The sequence below is a fragment of the Pelophylax lessonae genome (genome assembly GCF_965119305.1).
Source record: "Pelophylax lessonae genome assembly, chromosome: 1".
Taxonomy (NCBI): domain Eukaryota; kingdom Metazoa; phylum Chordata; class Amphibia; order Anura; family Ranidae; genus Pelophylax; species Pelophylax lessonae.
Window position 1 is genome coordinate 195,281,792 of NC_138768.1, and position 22,064 is coordinate 195,303,855.

Here is a 22,064-nt window from a genome sequence, read left to right on the forward strand (position 1 = left end):
GTGGCACGCAGCATGTTTACTATGGCTGGTTTGACATTGCGGCCAGTCTTTGCCTCAGACCCTAACTCAATGGGCCAAGCTTTTGCACCAGGGCTTGGGGGGTGAGCAGGTCCCCGCTGCTTATGTTTATTTAGGGACCAGTTGGTCTATGCGCTGCGGTTTATTTGTGATGCAGCTTTGGATACAGCTCCAGTGCTGTCCAAACTTTCTGTTTCTGCAGTAGTGATTAGGCACGTGCTGTGGCGTAAGAATTGGTCCGCAGACCAAACCCCTAAGAAAGCTCTCATTGATCTGCCCTTTCAAGACAATCGCCTGTTTGGGGCTACCCTGGATGACATCATTAAGGGTATCATGGGGGGGGGAGAGTACCTTCCTGCCATAGTCTAGGAAAGGGAAGGAGCCTCGTCGCAGACGGGGGCCCTCCTTCTCAGCACAAATTATTTCATGCTTCTGGGACAGAGAATAAGGGAAATAGATCTTTTAAATCTGAGGTTCCAAGCATCATTGGTCTGGTAAGCCTAGAGCTAGCTTCTCCGGACCCACAGACAAGATCCCTTCAGCATGAAGGCTGCCCTCACTCATTATTGGGGTGGGGGGACATCTTCGCTGGTTTCCGGCCTCGTATACCTCCTTTATGAGCGTCAAGGAGATCCACAAAATTATTATTTTCGGTGTACCAAGAAAGGGGACTAAACTAATTGGGGGATTGGAGGACCTTCATTATGAAGAGTGTCTACAATCGCTTAATTTATTCTCCCTGGAGAAGAGACGCCTGAGAGGAGACATGATAGCCATTTATAAATACCTCAATGGTGATCTCAGCATAGAAAAAAAGCTATTCAGTCGCAAGGATTGCATGAGGACTCAAGGACATACAATGCGATTAGAGGAGAAGCGGTTTGACCTCAGGCAACGCAGGGGGTTCTTTACTGTTAGGGCTACAAGAGTGTGGAATTCTCTACCACAGGAGGTAGTTTCTGCGGGAAGTATGGCTACTTTTAAAAGACTCTTGAACGTACATCTCAAGGATCAGAACATTAAGGGGTATGAGAGATGATTACGGCCACGTGCGCCTACACAGGTTGAACTGGATGGACTATTGTCTTTATTCAACCTCAACCACTATGTAACTATGTAACCGCACAAGTGAGAGTCAATGGCCACCTGTCGCATGCCTTCTCCGTTCGAAATGGCACTCGCCGAGGTTGCCTTTTATCCCTTCTTATTTATGTTTTTACCCTGGAGCCCTTCCTCATCCGCCTCCGAACCAACCCAAATGTCAAAGGAATTTCAATTTCTGGACACAAATTTATAATTGCAGCTTTTGCAGATGACATCTTACTGTTCCTTTCTGATCCACACACTACCCTCCCAAACATACTGAAAGATTTTGCCCTCTTCCAATGTATCTCCAACCTCAAAATTAAACGTTTCCCTGTCAAAAGACACAGTATCTCACTGTCAAAACCATTTTCCGTTCATCTGGAGAACCAAAGCAATTACATATTTAGGGATACAACTCCCAATACATCTTATTGACTTTACACCGCTTCTGACTTCAATAAAAAAAGATTTACAAAAGTGGGATGTTCTCGCCTTTTCCTGGTTTGGAAGGGCTGCTATACAAAAAATGAACATTGTCTCTAGACTTCTATATATCATGCAAGCCATCCCTATTCACCTACCACCCACATTTTTCTCTACATACAAAGCCCTCTGTACAAAATTTCTCTGGCGCGACGAACGTCCACACATCAAATATGCACATCTGGTACTCCCCAAAAAGAATGGCGGCATAGGCCTAATTATTATAGAGCTTGCCTTCTCATCAGAATAGTGTATTGGAACATCCATGCATCTACAAAACAATGGGTTACAGTAGAAGAATCCATATCTCCGTTACCCCTAGCTACCACACCCTGGCTACCTCCCAAACACATTCCACCCGCTTTCACTGATCACCTGCTCTTAGGACCCACCCTACGCTGCTTCCACTAGAGAGTATTCCACGAGTATTAAATGCTCCCTCTCCTCTACACCAGGTGCTATGACACCACTCTTCCTTAACCCCAAATTCCCTCTGGGGATGTCAAAACTATTTCTATCTAACTAACTCATGGCCACATAAACATGTTCTGGCTAAACATTTCTTTCACGGATTCCCCTTATGGACTTATTCTCAACTACAACACCTTTTCTCGGGTCTGAACCAAAAAACCCCACTGGTCCCGTCAACTTGCTCCTTTAGAATCTCTTTGCTCAGAGAACACACCCAAAGGCACATCGTTGCAATCATCTACTCTTTACTTTTCGCCAAACGCCCCATGAAAAACAAGACATGTAAATTCTGGGAACAAGAACTGTCCTTAAACCTCACAGATAAACAATGGGAACAAATATCTGAAACCATAAGAGCTCATTAAATGTTTCAACCCAGGAAAATGCTTATAAGATCCTCACACGCTGGACAGAGTCCAGACCTCTCTCCACAAATTCATACCATATCCAACCTATGTAGGAGATGTAACTCCGAACCAGGTTCTCTCATCCACATCTGGTGGTCATGCCCCATTATCCAAAAGTTTTGGAGGGAAGTACATACCGTAATTTCGAGAGTCTCTACATTCACATTAGAATTCTCTCCCGCGCAATTCCTCTTATACCACACCTCAACACCCAGACGCGCTTACCTCAAATCTCTAGCTATGCACATCCTAAAGGCAGCTAAGATATGTATTCCAGTCCTATGGGGCAAAACCCATGCCCCCTCAATCAAAGAATGGTTTCGGAGAATTGATAAAACAGCCGGATTGGAGGAGCTCATAGCATGACAATATCTCCAAACACACCACCAACTGGTCTTGTTGGTATCATTTTAGAACCACCACTGAATATATCCAAATCATGGACCCCAAACCTAAATTAATAAAGGCAATACCCAGGATACGTTTTCTTTCTTTCTGTTGGAATCTGGGGGATATTCGAGTGTGAATGGGCCGTAAACCAGGGTCCAGTAGAAGGCACTCGCTCCCCTGTTTCGGCCTACTCCACTCCTATCCCCTATCACTTTCACACACATTTCCTTCATCACCTCCTACCCCCATCTCCAATCGCCTTTCCCCCCCCCCCCTCTCCTCTCCTGCCACCTTCTCTATCACACCCCATCACTACCCCAGACCAACTGATGTATCTAAAAAGGTTGGCAGCAGGTCTGTCAACCATGGATTCCCCCTTAGAAGCATGTCAATACCACTCTGTGTCATTTGCTACCCCACAGACTACTCTCATCCATTACCCTACAGAGATCTCCCTAACTAATCTCTCTTATCTCAAGAAACCAGCTCAACTCACAACATTGACAACTCCAACATATATACCCACCTCTTCACCTTAGTCACTCTCCTTTGTGTTATCACACTAGAGTTTTGTTATACAACCTTTGATCATTACATATGGGTTAAATGTAAAACCACTCCTACGGTTATGTTATGAATGTATTTCTCTTGGCCATTGGGCCCATGTAATTCCTGGCTTTCCATGTTCTTCCTTTCTCTATAATCCTACCTTAAATGTCCTAAAAAAAAATTTATGGAAAGAAAAAAAGATCTATTATTATCTGTCTGTCCTCCATTCCTAGATACTGTTTCATTCATAGAAGGGTTCTATGAATGGAGCAGCTGGGCAGCAAGGATGGGCATAGTTGGACTGTCTTGATGAGAGCCTGTGACAGTCCCTAGTTGTGTTAACCCCTGTCACAGTGGAAGTTTATGTGGTGACATCAGCACAAGGGAAACATCCTTGCGACTTTAAGTTACGTCCCTTGTCAGTTCTGAGTTATGTAATTTATGACCCTTGTCTTAGTTGTTTTTTTGACTGCACTTGGGCTCTAAAGTGTAACTCCAGGCACAAAAAAACATGAATTAATGCCGCTATGCTTAAAAAATAAAGTTTTTTTTTTTTTTCAAATTCTGGTAATGTGAACACCTGAATTTCATTTAAGACTGGGAGAGGAAAGAGCAACAATAGGGGCCAATCGAGTATGCTACACTGCATATGTAATGACAAGGAATATACTGACAGAAGATTAGAGGAATTATTTTTGCAAACAGGGGAATGAGCGTATCAGTGTGCTGCTCCTTTGTTGTACAATCACATGACGTGAACAGGAACGTGACCAGACTGTATTTCTTAAAGTATAGGCAAAACTTTTTTTTTTTTCTTTTTTAATTTTGAATAGAGCATAGAGGGTTATAACCCCTGTCAGATTTTTTTTTTTTTTCACTATCGGTGTTCCATTGCAAGGATTCACCTTCACTTCCTGTCCCTTAGCAAAACCGGAAGTGAGAGAAAATCCTTTCAAATTAAGGGAACTCCTTGGGGCCCCCAGGTCACCAGAACAAATGTCCTCATTGAAAGATTTCCCCTCTATTACTTTTCTGGGGACAACCTAAAATTTGGAATTTTCTTTTCCTTTCACTTTCAATGAATATGGTAAACCGGTCAAATAGGGAGGTTGAATCTCCCTAACGGAGGCACAGACAGCAATAAAAACTGACAAGCATTCTAATCCCTCTGCATTCTATCCAAAAGCTAAAAAAAAGTTTTGACTTTAGTTATTCTTTAACTGCAGCAGAAAAAGTCATGCCAGCAACCAGATTCTGCTGTCCGACAGGACTGTGTTAATCTCACAACTGGAAGGATAGATTTTGAGATCATTTGACAAGTAAACCCGCTTTAATGTACATATTTGAACTGTCTGTTTAGCTCTTTGCCTGGAGTACAGCTTTAAAGTAGCCTCAAAATTCCTAAGAGAAAGGCTGGTCACACACTAAACTCTGCATGGGTGAGAAGGTGCTGATATATTGCTGTATATTGTTTATATTGCTTTGGTGGACGATGTGGGGGGCATCTGGCTGTTACAAATTTTGTCCAATTTAAAAAATCTTCAAACATAAAAACATGTTTGTTTGGTGTGTTCCACGTTGTAGCAGTAAAGTTGCAGCATGGTAAAGTATAAATGTATGTTTATGTGTATAAACTCTACAAATCTTTATTTTAGATGCTGTCAAAGCTTTCAAAGAAGCCAGAAAAATTGCTGCAGAGCAGGAGGCGAAAATTGAAGAAACATACCAACATGATGAGCCTGTGCAAATTGTGGAAACAGACGCAGAGAAACAGTGTAAGCAGGAGAAAACAAAACAGAATCAAAAAGCAAAAGACTCAAAAAGAATAGAAGAAAAATCTTTGGACAATCCTCTGTATAAAACAATACATAAAGAGGTTGATTTTGTTGCAAGCAATCAGCAACATGTGGAGAACATTCTTGATTCGTGCAATGGTCTAAAGCAAGCTTCACTCGCAGATCCTAAAGCTGAAATGAAAATAGTAGAGGGTGTCCCAGAGAAGCCAGAATCAATTACAGTCCCTACATTTTTAGCTGAAAGGAAAAAAGTAGAGGGTTTCCCGGGGAAGCCAGCATCAATAATAGTCCCTAAAGTATCATCTGAAAGGAAAATAGTAGAGGGTGTCCCGGGGAAGCCAGTATCCATCACAGTCCCTAAAGTATCAGCTGAGTGGAAAATAGTAGAAGGTGTCCCAGAGAAGCCTACATCGCTTACAGTCCCTAAAGTGTCGACTGAAAATAAACCAGTGTTAGGTGTCCCAGAGAAGCAAACAGAAATTAAAACTGAGAATAAAAGTAGACCTGGAAAGAAAACTCCTGTACACGAATCTGGCTCTGACTCCAGTGATATTGAGGACTCTGACAAAGAAGACAAAGAATATTTTGATGATAGTACAGAAGAAAGGTTTTATAAGCAGAGCTCTGGTTTTGAGGACAGTGATAGTGACAGTGAGGATGACTTTTTTATAGGAAAAGTTAGGCGAACAAAGAAAAAAAAGTCAAGCAAAAAACCTCCTGCAGATAAAGTTGAAGAAGAGAAGCTTCCAACAGAAACCAATAAACCCGCAGCTCCTGGGATGAAGAGTCAGAAAGGGAATCCAGCTCCCAAGACTGTAAAACTAGAGTCTGTTTTTTGCACTTCCTTATCAAGCACCAAACAGAAATCATCAATTATGAAGAGGTAAGTGACAGTACTGTCTGTGAATTTAAAATAAAAGCTATATTGGTTCTACAGTACTTTTTCCTTGCAAAAAGAAATAACATGGGTAGTGGCTATAAATAGTAACACGTTTCCCTAAAAGCAATATTCACAAATCTTGCCTTGTGAACGATAAAGTAGTATAATCTGTTCCTGGCCACCCATAGTTATGCATGAACAAGACCAAACACTCCATGTCTCTCTCAGTCCATTGTATGCCAACAAAAACACATTGTATCTGGTTCTGTCAATTAATGGTTTTAGTGGCTGCAGACATGTGTAACTTGCAAAATGCATCTCCTCATATTCATACAAGCAGTATTTGTCAGTTTTATTGCCAGTTTTAACCACCTCAGTACCAGCATGTTTTACCCCCTGCAATAGGCCATTTTTCCATTTCCTGTACTGTAATACCGTTACTGAAAGTTGCTCAACTTATACAACACTGTGCTCACAATTCACTCATTCGAGTGTGGTAACATATCGAAAAAACAAAAAAAAATGGTGAAATTCATGAAGAAAAGCTCGTTCTAAACTCGCCAGCGTTATCTATTCGAAAATAACGCATGGCATCGTGCAGTTAGTTATCCCAAACATCTCGCAAGTTGGGCGAAGGGTTTGGCCTGGTTTTTAACCACCTCCCACCCGGGCCATTGTAAATATACAGCCGGGTGGGAGTCTCGTCCTTCTGAATGGACGTTCCGGAACGTCCTTCAGAAGGAGAGAGATCGCGCCGCCGCGGGCACGCGCAGCGGCGCAATCTCGATGTGCCTGTGTCCCTCGGACACAGAGCAACATCATTCGGCAGGAGGGCCCTGTGATTGGCCCTCCTGATCACATGACGGCTGTGTCCAATCACAGCCGTCATGTAATGTAAATAGAGCCGTTGTAACGGCTTCGATCTCTTCTCCTCCTGACAGATCCTGTCAGTGAGGAGAAGAGAAGAGGATCGGTGCTGCTGCTGGGGTGATCAGTGAGTATTTCTAATTACTCACTGATCACAGGGGGGGTCTGTGCTGGTAATCAGATGATTGATTACCAGTACAGCCTTGGGGGGGGAGGGGTGCCACTAAGCCACCAGGGATGCCCACCCATGACCACCAGGGATGCCCACCATGGCCACCAGGGATGGCAAGCAGGGCTCAGAGAGCCCCCCAGTGCCCTCCCTATCAGTGTTGCCCACCAATGCCATCTATCAGTGCTGCCCACCAGTGCCGTTATTGCCATCTATCAGTGCCGCCCACCAGTGCCCATTACTGCCCACCAGTGCCGCCTATCAGTGCCCTCTATCAGTGCCGATCAGTGCCCCCCATCAGTGCCGATCATTGCCGCCCAACAGTGCCACCTATCAGTGCCCATCAGTGCCCATCAGTGCTGCCTATCAGTGCCCATCAGCGCTGCCTATCAGTGCCCACCAATGCTGCATATCAGTGCCACATATCAGTGCCCATCAGTGCTGCATATCAGTGCTACCTATCAGTGCCCATCAGTGCTGCATATCAGTGCCACCCCATCAGTGCCACCCCATCAGTGTCTCCTCATCAGTGCCTGTCAGTGCGGCATCATCAGTGCAGGAAAAAACATATCTATTTACAAAATTTTATAACCTAAACAAAAAAACTTTTTTTTTTTTCAAACTTTTCAGTCTTTTTTTATTTGTGCACCAAAAAAGAAAAACCTGACGGTGATCAAATACCACCAAAAGAAAGCTCTATTTGTGGGGAAAAAATGACACAAATTTGGTTTAGGTACAGTGTTGCATGACCGCGCAATTGTCATTCAAATTGCAACAGCGCTAAAAGCTGAAAATTGGTCTGGGAAGGAAGTGGGTTTAAGTGCCCAGTATTGAGGTAGTTAAGGAGCAAGGCCGGGAAGCTGGCCGCAGTGTCCTTAGAAACCAATGAGTCATCAGCTGTCAATGGGATTCCCTGCTGACACCTGAAAAAAAAAAAGTCCTGGTTAAAAAAAAAGATGATGTGGCCCCCCCCCCTAGTGCATACCAGGCCCTTTGGGTCTGATATGGATTTTTGGGAGAACCCCACATCTCTGACCGCCCCCCCCCCCCCAAAGCACCTTGTCCCTATGTTGATGAGTACAAGGTCATCTTACCAACATCTCTGGGCTGTGGTTGTTATGGATCTGTGGGCGGGGGTTTATTGGAATCTGGAATCCCACTTTAACAAAGGGGCCCCCCGATCCCAGCCCCCCATGTGAACGGGTATCGGGTACATAGTACCCATCACCAAAAAAGTGTACAAAAGAAATAAAAACAGGAGACAAGTTTTTGACATCCTTTATTAAAAAAAATAAATAAATTGTGTCCCCCGATGTAAATCCATAGTCAATCATGCTGCCCGCTGACCCCAAAAATAAAAAAACGCTCTGCCTTCTGGGCCGGCCGAATGCCTCCTCTCCACTTTGACAATTCTTATAGTGGTAGGTGCGGGGCCAACTGGCAACGTAACCCAGTGACCCCGCCCCCCTTGTAATGTCACAGACTGGTGCATGCTGGGCCGGTGATGTAGCAAGGGGGCCATCGGGTGATGTTGCCAGGTGGCCATGCCCCTACCTATATAACAACTGTCAAAGAGGAGAGGAGGCATTCAGCCGGCGGCGAGCCTAGAAGGCAGACCATTTTCTTTTTGGGTCGGCTGGTGGCGTGATTGACGATGGATTTACATCAGAGGACACTAATTCTTTTATTTTTTAATAAAGGATTTGTCAAAAACTTGTCTCCAGTTTTTTTTTTTTGTACACTTTTTTTTGGTGAATGGGTAGGGATACTATGTACCCGATACCCATTCACGGGGGAGGGGGGGGGCAGGATCTGGGGGCTTCCAGATTCCAATTAAACCCCCATCCGCAGACCCTAAAAACCACAGCCCAGGGTTGTCGGAAAGAGGCCCTTGTCCCCTGCCAACCCCCCCCATGTTGAAGGCATGTAGCCTGGTAGGGTTCAGGAGGGGATGGGGCGCTTGCTCGTCCCCTCTTTCTGCATGCTTGGATAAGAGTCTGGTATGGATTTTGGGGGGGGGGGGGGGTGGGGCACAAGATTTTTTTTTTTTTTAGTAGTCTGGTTGTGACCGTGAATAATTTTAAATGGGATTTGGCTAATTTTTTTTTCTTTTATAAATGTCAGTTTTGCTGTAGCATGTTCTATATATGCTACAGATGTGCCACTTTACAGGTAGACTAAGGGTAACCCCCCACCCCCCCCCCCCCGGCACTATATTGAAGGAATTTTTTATTTTTATTGTTGCACTTGTCAAGCATCAATAAAATAATTGCTCCTGAAAAAAATTATCGTTTTTAAAACTTTTTTTTTTTATTTATTGATACATGTCCCCCAGGGCAGTACCCATACCCCCATACCCCTTTTATGGTAAATTACTTGCAAAAAAAAACAATCACTGCAGGGTCTGACCATTGCCCTAGTTACTGCACAGTTATCAGCTATCGCAAGCTTGGAGCAGTACTTAACTACCGCATGCATTTATGTATTTCCTTTAATGAATTGACTTTAATGCCTCTGTATGCATTATTTACCAACCGTTTTTGGTGTTTCCGTTAAATACCGCATACGAGCGAAAGTTAATTTGACATTTTCATTATCACATGCGTTAAGTGATCACGCAACCGACATAAGGCATGCGATAAGCTTTAGTGAATTTTCATTTCATTTCTGTTATGAAACATAACAAATAAAATACCTGGCCAGTACGAAACTCCAAGAATCATGTAAAGTTGACAACCTGAGTTGATCTTATGCCACACTTTTTGGAAATGATGAAACCTTTGAGTTTTGAGGAGGTTGAAACATGGAGCATGGTAATGGTGTATTGAATAGATACATTAAATATACAGGTCATACACAGATCTGGAGGTAAAGGGGTAATGTACAGGTCACATACAGCAGGGGGATGGAGATGAAATGGTTAATGTGCAGGATAAGGTAGGTAAGTGGTTACTGTACAGATCAGATCGGAGACCAGATGGGGCTCACGTAAACATGAGAGGGGTAAAATACAATATGGGATGGATTTTTATATTGTTGTCACTGCCTGATGTCAAGAGGCTTTTTTTCCGCTCACACACTGATTTGTGTGTGCGAGAATAAAGAGTGCTTCTAGATCACCTGTCAGTAAGTGAGACACGGCTGCTAACAACAGACTTCTTTTACATTCCGTGTTAACGTGATTGACCATAGCAATCATGTGGTACAGAGCCACTTTCATAGGCTCTGTACCTTTTACTTGTGATCTGCTTTGTCCAGTCACAGCGCGATCACAGAACTTTGTGAGCACATAGCAGTACAGGAGTGGACTGAAAAGATTAAATGTTTAATACCAGCTGCACTGGACAGCCAAAATTAAAAAAAAACAAAAAAAACAGAAATATCAGCACAAGGGACATAACTTACAGGCAGTAGGATGTGGCCCTTCTGTTTTAAGGCATGTCTTATGACACTCATAATCAGGGCTCAACAGACCCCAGGCGACAGGTCGCATTGGCATCTAGAATTAGCTGCCTGGCACCCGGAATACACTGCCGCAGGTGTCTTATCCCCATGCGGTCTCCGCCTGCAGGTGTCGGGACTAAGATGTCGTAGGGAGATGCTTACATCTGGGAACTGGCGCCCTCTTGTGGTGGCCAAGGCTGCAACAAGCAGTCACTGGCAGCGCTGGGGGTTTCCCCTGCCTGTTCTCACTGCTCGTTGAAGAGGTTGAAGATGTTAAGGGCTTGATCTGGCGCCCTGTTCTTACCAGTAAGTGGACAGGGAGTGTGGGGAAGCTGGTCGGAACAGCCTCATTTCCATATACAACGCCACAAAGATGGGGTATTTGTTTTATTGTTTTTTAAATTCATTTTTTAATATTTTTTATTCTCTCCCTGTCATGCCACACAGCCGAAGGCCCCTTTTACATGGAGTGTCTGATCAGGTCCGCCTGTCCGTATTTCAGGCGGACCTGATCGGATCCTCCACTCTGCTCTATGGAGTGGCAGATGTCTGCTGACAGCTGCCGCCCATCCGATCCTGTCGGCAAAAAACAGACGGATGGTGGTCCTACTTTCCATCCGTCTGATGGATCAATTCAGATGGCATTGGATTGAAATGGGCAGGCAGTCCATTTCCATCCGACTGCTCTATAGAGGAGTGCAGGACTGTGTCCATGATGTTCATTCTGCATAGCGGAGCGGACAAGACCTGTCATCCACCTACTCACCGAGGATTAGCAGAGAAATCCCGCTGATCAAGCAGATTCCGCTTAGCGGAGGTGCAAGTGTGAAAGGGGCCTAAGGTGGCATAAGTTACTGGATCTCCTATCGCTTCCAACTTGCTGCACTGTCCTTCCCTAGTGAGCCACTGCCCATCACACCATCAAGTCAAGTACACATGGGCCGAATGCTGGGCAACATCAGCCGGTTCATTTAAAAAACAGGCTGCCATTCGGACCGTGTGTATGGCAGCCGGTTCGACAGAAGCCTGCCATTCTGCATGCACGAAGAAAAAAAAAATTATTTTTTAGCTGGCGCCTAGATTTCAAGCAAATTTGTTAAGCCCTGCTCATAATAATATCATATTAACATATTTCATTTTCTTTTCAGAGAGCAAAAATTACCTCCTGTAAGGAATAAGAAAGCAGGTATGTTACATGCTATTGTTTTTTATGTATGCTATGATTTTCTGAAATTGCCAAAATAAGTTCAAATGTTGCTTCCTTGGCAGCCATGGCACAATTTGGGTCTTCTGTACAACTTACGGTATGAAAATCTAAGAAAAGTTTAACCGCTTGAAGACCAGGCCTATTTCTGACATTTGTTGCTTACAAGTTAAAATCAGTAATTCTCTTTCGTTCATTGATGGACACAGCTCCTGATTCTTCTTAACCATTGGGTAATACTGCCCCCTACAGGATTAGGACACTAGGCAGGAAAAAGTTTGACTACGCCTATGGGCAGTCCCAGGGGGTATACACCCACTCTCAGCTATAAGCAGGTTTTTTTCAGCCTAGTGAGAAGTAAGGACCTAATTCCTTGCTGGGATCTCTGGTCCTGGCAATTTTTTTCTTATTCCTTGTTTTATTATTTTGTTCCTGTGAGAACTATAAACAAGTGCCAGACTGGGCGACTAACTGGATAATTTAGATCCTTCGGGTCCCCCCAGTCCGGCCAGTGAGCATGTGCAGACCGCAGCTCCACGCTAGGTCCACACTAGGTCGGCCGCGACATAGTCCCACTAGACGGGGGCTGGCCTGAGAGTTAAACATCTCGCGAGGGCACATACGATCTGGCTTCAGCCTGAGTCGCAGCGTTTCCTCCTGGCTGACAGCACCCACATTACGATGGAGTGGTGCCCACCCTGTTCCTGGTGTGGTAGGTAGCTGTCCCTCCACTACCCCTGGAAGGTTTTGTGGTGGGCCCCCCCCCTGGGATGGTCGAAATCCTGGGTTCCCCTCTCTTCCCCCCCAAGCCCCTCTAAAATTTCAGTTTGAGCCCCCCCAGGTGAGGTTATGAACTGGCTTTGCCACGTGCTCTTAACTCTTAAGGGGAGTTGGTTGTAGTTGCTGCTGACTGTTTTTTCCTGGTTGTGCAAATGGGGGGGGGGTTGAGCAGGGTTCCCTGCCATCTGGGGTTTGGTAACTAGGGCAGGGATGTCCTCTCGGCTCCCTACGGCAGCTGTCCCTACAGGACAGCCACACAGTAGCTAGAAGGAAACATGAAGGGAGCGAAGGGCCTGAGAGCCTTGCCAAGATGCCGGAGACGACCTAGGATGAGATTTTGAGGAAGGAAGGTGAGAGGGTGGAAGATCCAGTTGCAATTCCTGAAAGTGGCGTCGCAGGTCGGGCAGTGTGGAGGCTTGGAACTGTCGGTCTTGGTAGGAAAAGGAGAGTTTAAAGGGGAACCCACATCTGTACTTGATGCCATGGGTTTGCAGAATCTGTAGGTATGGTTTCAAGGTCCGCCGTTTGGTGATCTTGACCGGTGAAAAATCTGCGAACAATTGGAGGGTGTGGTTCTGGAAGGAGAGGTCAGGACGTTCTCTAGCCGTTTGCAAAAGTCTCTCTTTAGTGCAGTAATGGTGAAATTTTATAATGACATCACTAGGAGAGCCATCCGTGGGTTTATGTGCAAGGGATCTGTAAATGCTGTCAAATTCCAGGCGCTCAAGTGGAATCTCCGGTGCGAATTCCTGGAAGAAGGCTGTGGCAGTGCATTGCAAATCAGTTATGGCCTCTGGGATCCCACGGATTCGGAGGTTATTCCTACGGGCCCTGTTTTCAGCATCCTCCAGGTTATGACGTAAAAGCTCAGCATTGAGCTTATCCACCTCATCCTCATGGCCCTCCAGAACTGTGGTGGCTAAATCCATCCTTTATTCGAATTGATTTGTGCAGTGACCTAGCTCTTTAAGGCCCCTGATGAGATCAGAAGAAGGCCGTGGATATTTCATCCCGTACTATGGAGTGGAATTTAGAAAGCAATGTCTTGGGGTCAGTTGATATAGGGCTTTCTAGGTCCATGGGGAACTGTTGCTGACTGTCTGTCGGGGAGGCTGGTTCTCCCACCGAAAACAGCATGGAGTCATCAGGCTCACAAGGTTTGGACGCCATCTTGCCTCTTCCCATAGCAGGGGGGGGGGGGCTTTTGGTTGTGATTGGTGCCTATATTCAGGTGTGCGGTGCCTGGCAGTGTCCGCGGTCATGGAAGCTCGAGCTGGTGAAGTCAGTGCTCTGCTGGCCGGGCTGTATCAGAGTCCAGTGGCGTTGAAGCACGGAGTCTAGGCAGCCATCGTTCATTTTTTTCTTTTTCCCCTCCCCTTTATTTTTTCTTTCCACCCCATCCCCCACCCCAACCTTAATATAATTTTACCTTTAACTTGGCCATTTTGTGTAAACCTGAACTAAAGACGTTTTAACCTCATATCCACAATGTCCAGAAGATGGTTAGTACATGCAGTTTGGATACTTCTCCTCTTATATTCTTGCTTGAAATATGTACCCTCGAGTACCATAGAACCCTGGTCCTCAACCCTGGTCCTCAGGGCCCACTAACAGGCCAGGTTTGCAAGATAACTGAAATACATCCCAGGTGATATAATTTGCTGCTCAATGATTGCAGTATTCTAGTCTGCATCTCCCCAAGGTAATACCTAAAATCTGGCCTGTTAGTGGGCCCTGAGGACCAGAGTTGAGGACCACTGCCGTAGAACATCACTCTTTTTTCATATTCAACATTGAAACAACCTGTAAGCGACCAGGATTCCTTTGTAAGTATTGCCATATTGAAATCGAAGATTGGGTAACTAGCAGATCTATAGAAATACATATTTTAAGCCTGGTCCTTAAAAATCGACCCTACCCTATTATTGTTCGCCTCCTTTGTTCTCTTGGATCCTGATTAATCATTGTGTGAGATGTTACCATTTATTTCTGTAACTGTTTGTACAGGGCCATTCTAAAAGCTGTTCTCCCAAAGATTTCTATATCTTATTGTTTATACTCATTGTATTCTGTACTTTTCTTCAATAAAAATTGTCTTGGAAAAAAAAAAAAATCTCCATCAAAGGTGCATGATGCATTTCTGTCTGCCAACATACATAATGTGTTACAAATACATGATGTAACGGACCGTTTCAGCAGACAAGGGGTTAAAATCCGTTTATGCGATATGCCCCTTTCTGAGAGACAGGCACAGCTACTGCAGAACATCAAACTCCCGAACTGGATACAAAATAGCACTCCAACCTGGAACCTCACGAATAGCTGCTAGCAGACGAACAGGAAAAGCATACATCAGCTTACACTCCTAGCAATCAGGCTCCAACAGCATACAATGAATCCCCCCAAGAACGAGACAAAGCTCAGAGTTGAGGGTAAAACAGGAACAACATTTATTGGAAGAACACAGCACACTTTTATACAGAATTTGGAACATCCTTCCCCCAACAACCGCTTTCCCATTGGTCAATTGCACAGTACCTGCAGTTCCCAATAAGGTCCTCTCCAGCCATGCAAATGAGGGCTTGAAAATGAGTCAGCAGTGATTGGTCAGATAGCTTGACCAGAAGGACTGCCATGCAAATGAGGACTTGAAAATGAGTCAACAGGGATTGGTCAGATACAGAACAATGGTTCCCTAACAAACCCTCAATACACATTACTCTGAGTGTCAATACATCCCTTAGCAGACAACAGGTGAGGTCATTAGCACACCTGACAATAGGTGAATGGAGAGCCACCTCAGACAGTCCGTCTCCTCAGAACTTCCTGTAATGACCATATTAGGAGTTGACTTCCTGTTCAGAGACCTCATGGCAAATGGGAACAAAAATCTTCATATTACAAGGGAGACATTATTCCTGAATATGACTGTCCCATTTGTAGTAGTCCAAACCATATTTTCAGTGTTCACCACCCTCCTGGTCACCCTGCATCCATAACAGATGCAGGGTGACTTAAACATAAGAAAGCCACACAAGGCTGGACATAGTGCCTCCCAACCTCTTTAAAGGAATTTGGGGTCCACAACCCCCATGCCCAAAGTGACTCCTGTCACACATGAAAAAACCCATATGCCACCTCAGAAAAACTGCTTTTCCTCTCTCTTTTTGTATACAGATAATGTGTAATAGATTGGATATTCCCTGATAGACATATTCCCCCTAAAGGCAACACATTTCTCTTAAAGGGAACTTTTCTTGACTAATATATATTATAGGTGTTCAAAAACTCTTTTGGTCTGAAAATAAAGAGATATGAAAATAATCAAATTTTATGTTAGCCCAAACAGTTAGGTTAAGGGTATACACTGCCTTGAAAATGTGTTCATACCCCTTGAAATTTTCCACATTTTGTCATGTCACATCCAAAAACATAAATGTATTTTCTCTATTGTCCATCAATAGACGCAGCCTCATCTTCTTCAGCTGAATGGGTTATACTGCCCGTTGCAGGAGTAGTCTAGGCAGTAAAAGATTTTACATGTACACGCCCACGTGGCTGTCCCCACAGGCATAACCCACCCACACTCAGCTCAGCAAACCAGTTTGTTTCTGTCTAGAGAAGAAGTAGTACCTAAGTTTTCTGCTGGGACTCCGGTCTCAGTTTATTTATTCTTTTCAGAATAGTTTATTTTATTTCTCTTTACTCACTTGCTAGCTAGTGTCAGGGGGATACTACTGGTGATCTACAAGCAATGCCGGCTGGGGCTTTGCACTGGATAATCTAGATTCTTATGGTCCTCCAGCCTGGCCTACGAGCGTGAGCAGGTTATAGTCCCGCATTAGGCCTCGCCACGACGGTGCCCCTTTCCGGATGGGGAAGAGCCTGCAAACGGATGCCTCGCCGGGACGCGACGACCTGGAACACCTTGAGTCACAGCGTATACCTCGGCTGGTAGCATCCCCCACTTCGGGTGGGAGGAGGTGTCTTGAGCGGAGCCCACCCAGTCCATGGTATGGTGAGTAAATGTGACCCCCTTTGCCCCTGGTGGCCTTGGGGGGATGTGGGCCCTCTCCTAGGGATAATAGGACCTGTACCTCGTAAAAGATCCCCCTGGCCTACCCGGTACCAGGTCTCTGTGCCTGTCTCCCTCTCCCGTCCTCGCAGGGGGCTATGTGACCGGGAGCGCCTGGCGCACTGAGGGGGCAGCATCGTACCTTGTGGATTGCTGGGCCTTGTTGTGGATCCTGTAGGCCTTCATTGTGTTGTTCCCTGGCCGCATGGCTCGCTGTGGGCACCGCCATCTTAAGTGTGGGCAATGTACAGCTTTTTCCCATTGACTTGTATGGGGCAGACATTTTCCCTGAGCTTCCTATTGTAATGTATTGGCAACCATTTTTGTGTAGTCCTCTGTACTGCACTAAGCAGCGTTATCTTTTACATCCAGGCGTGATCACTGCTTCTGCTTCCTGCTGCTGGCCGAGGTCATTTCCTGTCTCTCTTCTCCGTGTGCTGAGGTCGATCAGGAGGTTTTCTCTGGAGGTGGTACAGTACTGGGGTCTTTGCGGGCAAATCCCTGCACACTCTGCTGTTAGTGTATTTTAAAGGGGGACTCTGCAGACCACTGCGATCGGTGGTGGGAACCACGATTGGCGCTGCTTAAAGTGACAGTACTCCATTTTTAGTAACTTTAATTATGGAGTCCCAGGCTGTGAATTCACCCTCAGACCCACTCTGTGCGACTGCCAGACAGTCCGGATCGCAGTCGCTGGCCGCAATTTCAGCAGCTCTCGAAAGCCTGGCAACCAAAGTTGATTTTGTCATGAAAAAGGTTACTAGCCAGAAACGGACACTGCCTTCTCCATCTTTGGTGGTGTCCTCTGATTCAGAGGCTAATTTGGTTGCCCCAGAGGCCCCCCTACCTGAAGCGTCGCTGTCCTCACAGTCAGACAGACCGTGAAGAGGACCTGTCTTCTTCAGCTGCAGCGCGGGAACGCGATTTGGTGGAAGCCCTGATTATTTCAGTGCGGGAAACCTTAAAATTGGCTGATAAGGCCCACGCCGGCAGGGACGCGGGTGGCTGTTGGCTCTGGTAAGACTCAAAAAGTCTGGCAAGGTTTTCCCTTGTCCCGACACCTTTCATGATATTGTGAATGACCAATGGCAGCATGTTAAGCATGTGCTAGTGGTGCCAAAACGCTTTAAACGCCGGTATCCTTTTGCTGATATGGTTTCCAACCGTTGGACGGTGCCACCTACAATGGACCACCCTGTTTCCAGGTTGAATAAATCAATTTTTGTGCCTGTGGAAGATTCCCCGGTTTTTACGGATCTGGTGGACAGGCGGGTGGAATCCCTTTCCTGCCATCTTCACGTGTGGGCGTTTTCCATTTTGAAACCAGTCTTTTGTGTCTTTTTTGGTTTCACAGATGGTTACGGAATGGATTAGGGCCCTGAAGTGGTCATTGGACCCTGAAATAGTTCCTCCGGAACGGCTGGAACTTTTGGAACAGATGGCCTAGGCCCTGGTGTTCCTTTGTGATGCGTCCATGGATGCAGCTTCCCTGGTGGCCAGATTCTCGGCTGTGGGGATTGCCTTATGATGCATGGTTTGGCTGAAGAGCTGGTCGGCTGACCAAGCTTCCAAGAGAGCCCTGACAGATCTCCCTTTTCTGGGAGAACGTTTGGTGACTCCTTGGATGAGTTGATCAAAGGTCTGACGGGCAGGAAGAGTACTCTTCTTCCTCAATCCTGCAAAGGTAAAACACCCCGGGGTCCTTCCTTTACTGCTCACAGACGGTTGTTTCGTGCCTCCAGGGCGCAAGAAAAGGGTAAGCAATTCAGAGCTTCTGGAGGGGCTAAAAAGCATTGGAGCAAGCCCAAAGCCAGTCAGTCCGGTGCTGCAGACAAGTCCTCTTCAGCATGAAGGAGCGCTCTCACCAGGGGTGGGGGAATGTCTGTGCTTCTTTCAGGAACCCTGGACTTCCTTCATTCAGGACAATTGGGTTTGCAAGCTGGTTTGTTCCGGGTACAAGATTGAATTTTGGTCCCAGCCGGGGGACAGTTTTTTTCAGTCAAATCTACAACTGTCTCTGGAGTGGTTGAAAGATCTCTGGGAGTCTGTGCAGGATCTCCTGGCTCAAGGGGTGATTGTGCCGGTTCCGCCGCAGGAATACTCTCAGGGTTTCTATTCAAACTTGTTCACGGTACCCAGAAAGGAGGGCAAGGTGCGTCCCATCCTGGATCTCAAGGCTCTGAACCGCTTTGTGTGGGTGCAGAAGTTTTGAATGGAGTCCATTCGGTCAATGGTGGCATCATTGACCCAGGGGGGTTTTCTGGCCTCCATCGATATCAAGGATGCGAATTTCCACGTCCCCATATTTGAGAGACATCAAGGATTCCTCCGCTTTGCTGTGGCAGAGGAACATTTTCAATTTGTGGCGTTACCCTTTGGTCTCGCCTCCGCTTCCAGAGTCTTTACCAAGGTCCTGGCCCCGGTGCTGGCCTGGTTACGTCAGCGAGTTATCTCGATTGTGGGATATCTGGACGATCTTCTGTTGCGAGCAGTCTCCTATTAGGATCTGTTGGGCAACATCTCTATTACAGTTCAGACCCTTCAATAATTCAGGTCGACGATCAATTTCTAGAAATCTGCTCTGACGCTATCCGTACGTTGCTGATGGAAACCGATCAGTCTTCCTTGCGGACTTGCATGAGGGCCCCTGGCCTGATGGTGTCGACCTTCGAAGCAGTCCCGTTTTCTCAGTCTCACTCGAGACCTTTGCCGAAGGAGATTCTGGCAAAGTGGAACAGGGATCCTCGGTCATTGGACCAGAAGATTTGTCCTGTCGGGCTGGGGTGGAGTGCTGGGGAAACTTTGTGCCCAGGGGAATATTCTGGAGCTGAGGGCGATTAAACCCTGCCTGCTCCATTAGACGAGTCGGCTACGTGGCTCTCCGGTTCGGATACAGTCGGACAATGCCATGGCTGTGGCTTACATCAATCAACAAGGGGGCACCAAGGGTGCCCTGGCGGCCAAGGAGGTGGCCCAGATTCTGGTTTGGGTGGAAGCCAATGTTCCGGCTCTCTGCAGTCCACATTCCGGTGGGAAATTGGCAAATGGATTACCTGAGCCGTCAGGTGTTGAATCAAGGGGAATGGTCCCTACATCCGGAAGTGTTTCATCTCCTTTTTGCCCGGTTTGGACTCTGGAGGTGGATCTGTTTGCATCTCGCCTCAACAGTAAAGTTTAGGGGTTTGTAGCCAGGTCTCGGGATCATCTGGCTGACGCCACAGATGCTCTGGTGGCTCCTTGGAGCCAATATCGCCTGATTTATGCCTTCTGTTATGCCTTCTGTTCCGCTCGTACTCCTGCCGAGGTTTCTTCGCCGGGTGGCAGTGGAAAGCATTCCGGTCATTCTGGTGGCACCAGACTTGCCTCGGCGGTCTTGGTAAGCAAGGTACTGAGTGATAGAGGTCTATCGGACTCAGTGATTCCTACCCTTTTAAAGGCCAGGAAGTCGACTCCTAGGAAGATCTATCATGGTACGTGGAAATTGTACATTTCAATGGCTGCAACTGCACCCTCGCTTGTTTTCTATAGCTAGGGTTTTGACCTTTTTACAAAAAGGGGTAGAGCAGCACTTGGCATTGGGCACTATCAAGGGTCAGGTGTCTGCCTTGGCCATTTACTTCCAACGTCCTTTGGCTACTAATAGCTTAATTTGCATCCCAAGCAAATTGCCTTGCACTCTTTGGATGTGGTCTGGGCAATAAAAGTTTATCTGACAGTAACTGAGTCCTTTAGAAAATCTGACTCTCTCTTTGTCCTTACGGACGGTCCTCTCAAGGGTATGGTTGCGTCTGCTGTGAACATTTCGAGATGGATCAGGCAGACGGTTGTTCAGGCTTATTCCATCAAGGGTCAGGTTCCTCCTTTCCCTGTGAAGGTGCATTTTACTAGAGCGCTGAGTGCCTCTTTGGCTTTTCGCCATCTGGCCTCTGTTCTACAAGTTTTTAAGGCAGCGACTTAGTCGTCTGTGTATACTTTCACTAAATTCTACAAGGTAGATTTGTTGGCATCTTTGAATGCCTCTTTTGGCCGCAAGGTTTTGCAGGCTGCTGTTTCATAAGAGTATGTTCTGTTCTCTTAGGAGTCTTTTACCTGGACGAGCTCTTGTTTGGTTGAGCTTCATGTTACCCAGTTGGCTAAATTTAGCCTTTGGAATTTGCGTTACTTTCTGGTTGCATTCTTCCCGCCCTCATGCCTACACTGCTTTGGGACGTCCCATTCAGATGATGAAGATGAGGCTGCGTCTGTCGATGGACGATAGATAAAATACGATTTTTGTAAGATCTTACCTTAAAATCTTTTTCTCTGAAGTCCATCAACGCAGCATCCGCCCCTCTAATTTGGGTATGTTTTTTTCTTCACTGCTTGCAACTAAACTGGTTTGCTGAGCTGAGTGTTGGTGGGTTATGCCTGCAGGGACAGCCCAGTGGGCGTGTACATGTAAAATCTTTTACTGCCTAGACTACTCCTGCAGGGGGCAGCATAATCCATTTAGCTGATGAAGATGAAGATGCGTCTGTCGATGGACTTCAGAGAAAAAGATTTTATGGTAAGATCTTACAAAAATCTTATTTTATTGGGACTTTATGTGATCGACCTACACAAAGTGGCACATAATTGTGAAGTGGAAGTAAAATGATAAATGGTTTTCAAAATGTTTTACAAATGAATATGTGAAAAGTGTGGCGGGCATTTGCATTCACAACCAAAGAGTCAATGTTAAGCTCTGTCAGATTGGATGTGGAGCGTCAATTTTCAAGTATTGCCGCAGATTCTCAGTTGGATTTAGGTCTGGAATTTGACTGGGCCTTTCTAACACATGAATATGCTTCGATCTAAACCATTCCATTGTAGCTCTGGCTGTATGTTTATCGTCGTTGTCCTGCTGAAAGGTAAACCTACGCCTAAGTCTCAAGTTTTTGCTAACTCTAACAGGTTGTCTTTTAAGATTGCCCTGTATTTGGCTCCATCTATCTTCCCATCAACTCTAACCAGCTTCCCTGTCCGTGCTGAAGAAAAGCATCCCCACAACATGATGCTGCCACCACCATGTTTTACAGTGGGGTGTGTTCAGGGTAATGTGCAGTGTTAGTTTTACGCCACACATAGCGTTTTGCTTTTACCCCACATAGTTCAATTTTGGTCTCATCTGACCAGAGAACCTTCTTACATCTGTTTACTGTGTCCCCTACATGGCTTCTCACAAACTGCAAATGGGACTTCTTATGGCTTTCTTTCAAGAATGGCTTTTTTCTTATCACTCTTCCATAAAGGCCAGATTTGTTGAGTGCACCACTAATAGTTGTGCTGTGGACAGATTCTCCCACCTGAACTGTGGTTCCCTACAGCTCCTCCAGAGTTGTCATGGGCCTCTTGGGTGCTTCTCTAATTAATGCTCTCTATGCCCGGCTTGTCAGTTTAGGTGGACGGCCATGTCTTGGTAGGTTT

At 45.9% G+C, this 22,064-nt stretch overlaps 1 protein-coding gene across 2 annotated transcripts in view; it reads left to right on the forward strand.

Moving 5' to 3' along the window:
- SRFBP1 (serum response factor binding protein 1) overlaps window positions 1-22,064 on the forward strand; it is a 227,921-nt gene that overhangs the window by 202,795 nt on the left and 3,062 nt on the right. For both annotated transcript variants that reach the window (XM_082275395.1, XM_082275394.1), the window contains 2 exons: window positions 5,060-6,083; window positions 11,709-11,746. In XM_082275395.1, coding sequence (XP_082131521.1) covers window positions 5,060-6,083; window positions 11,709-11,746 — 1,062 coding nt within the window. The remainder of the gene's footprint in view (window positions 1-5,059; window positions 6,084-11,708; window positions 11,747-22,064) is intronic.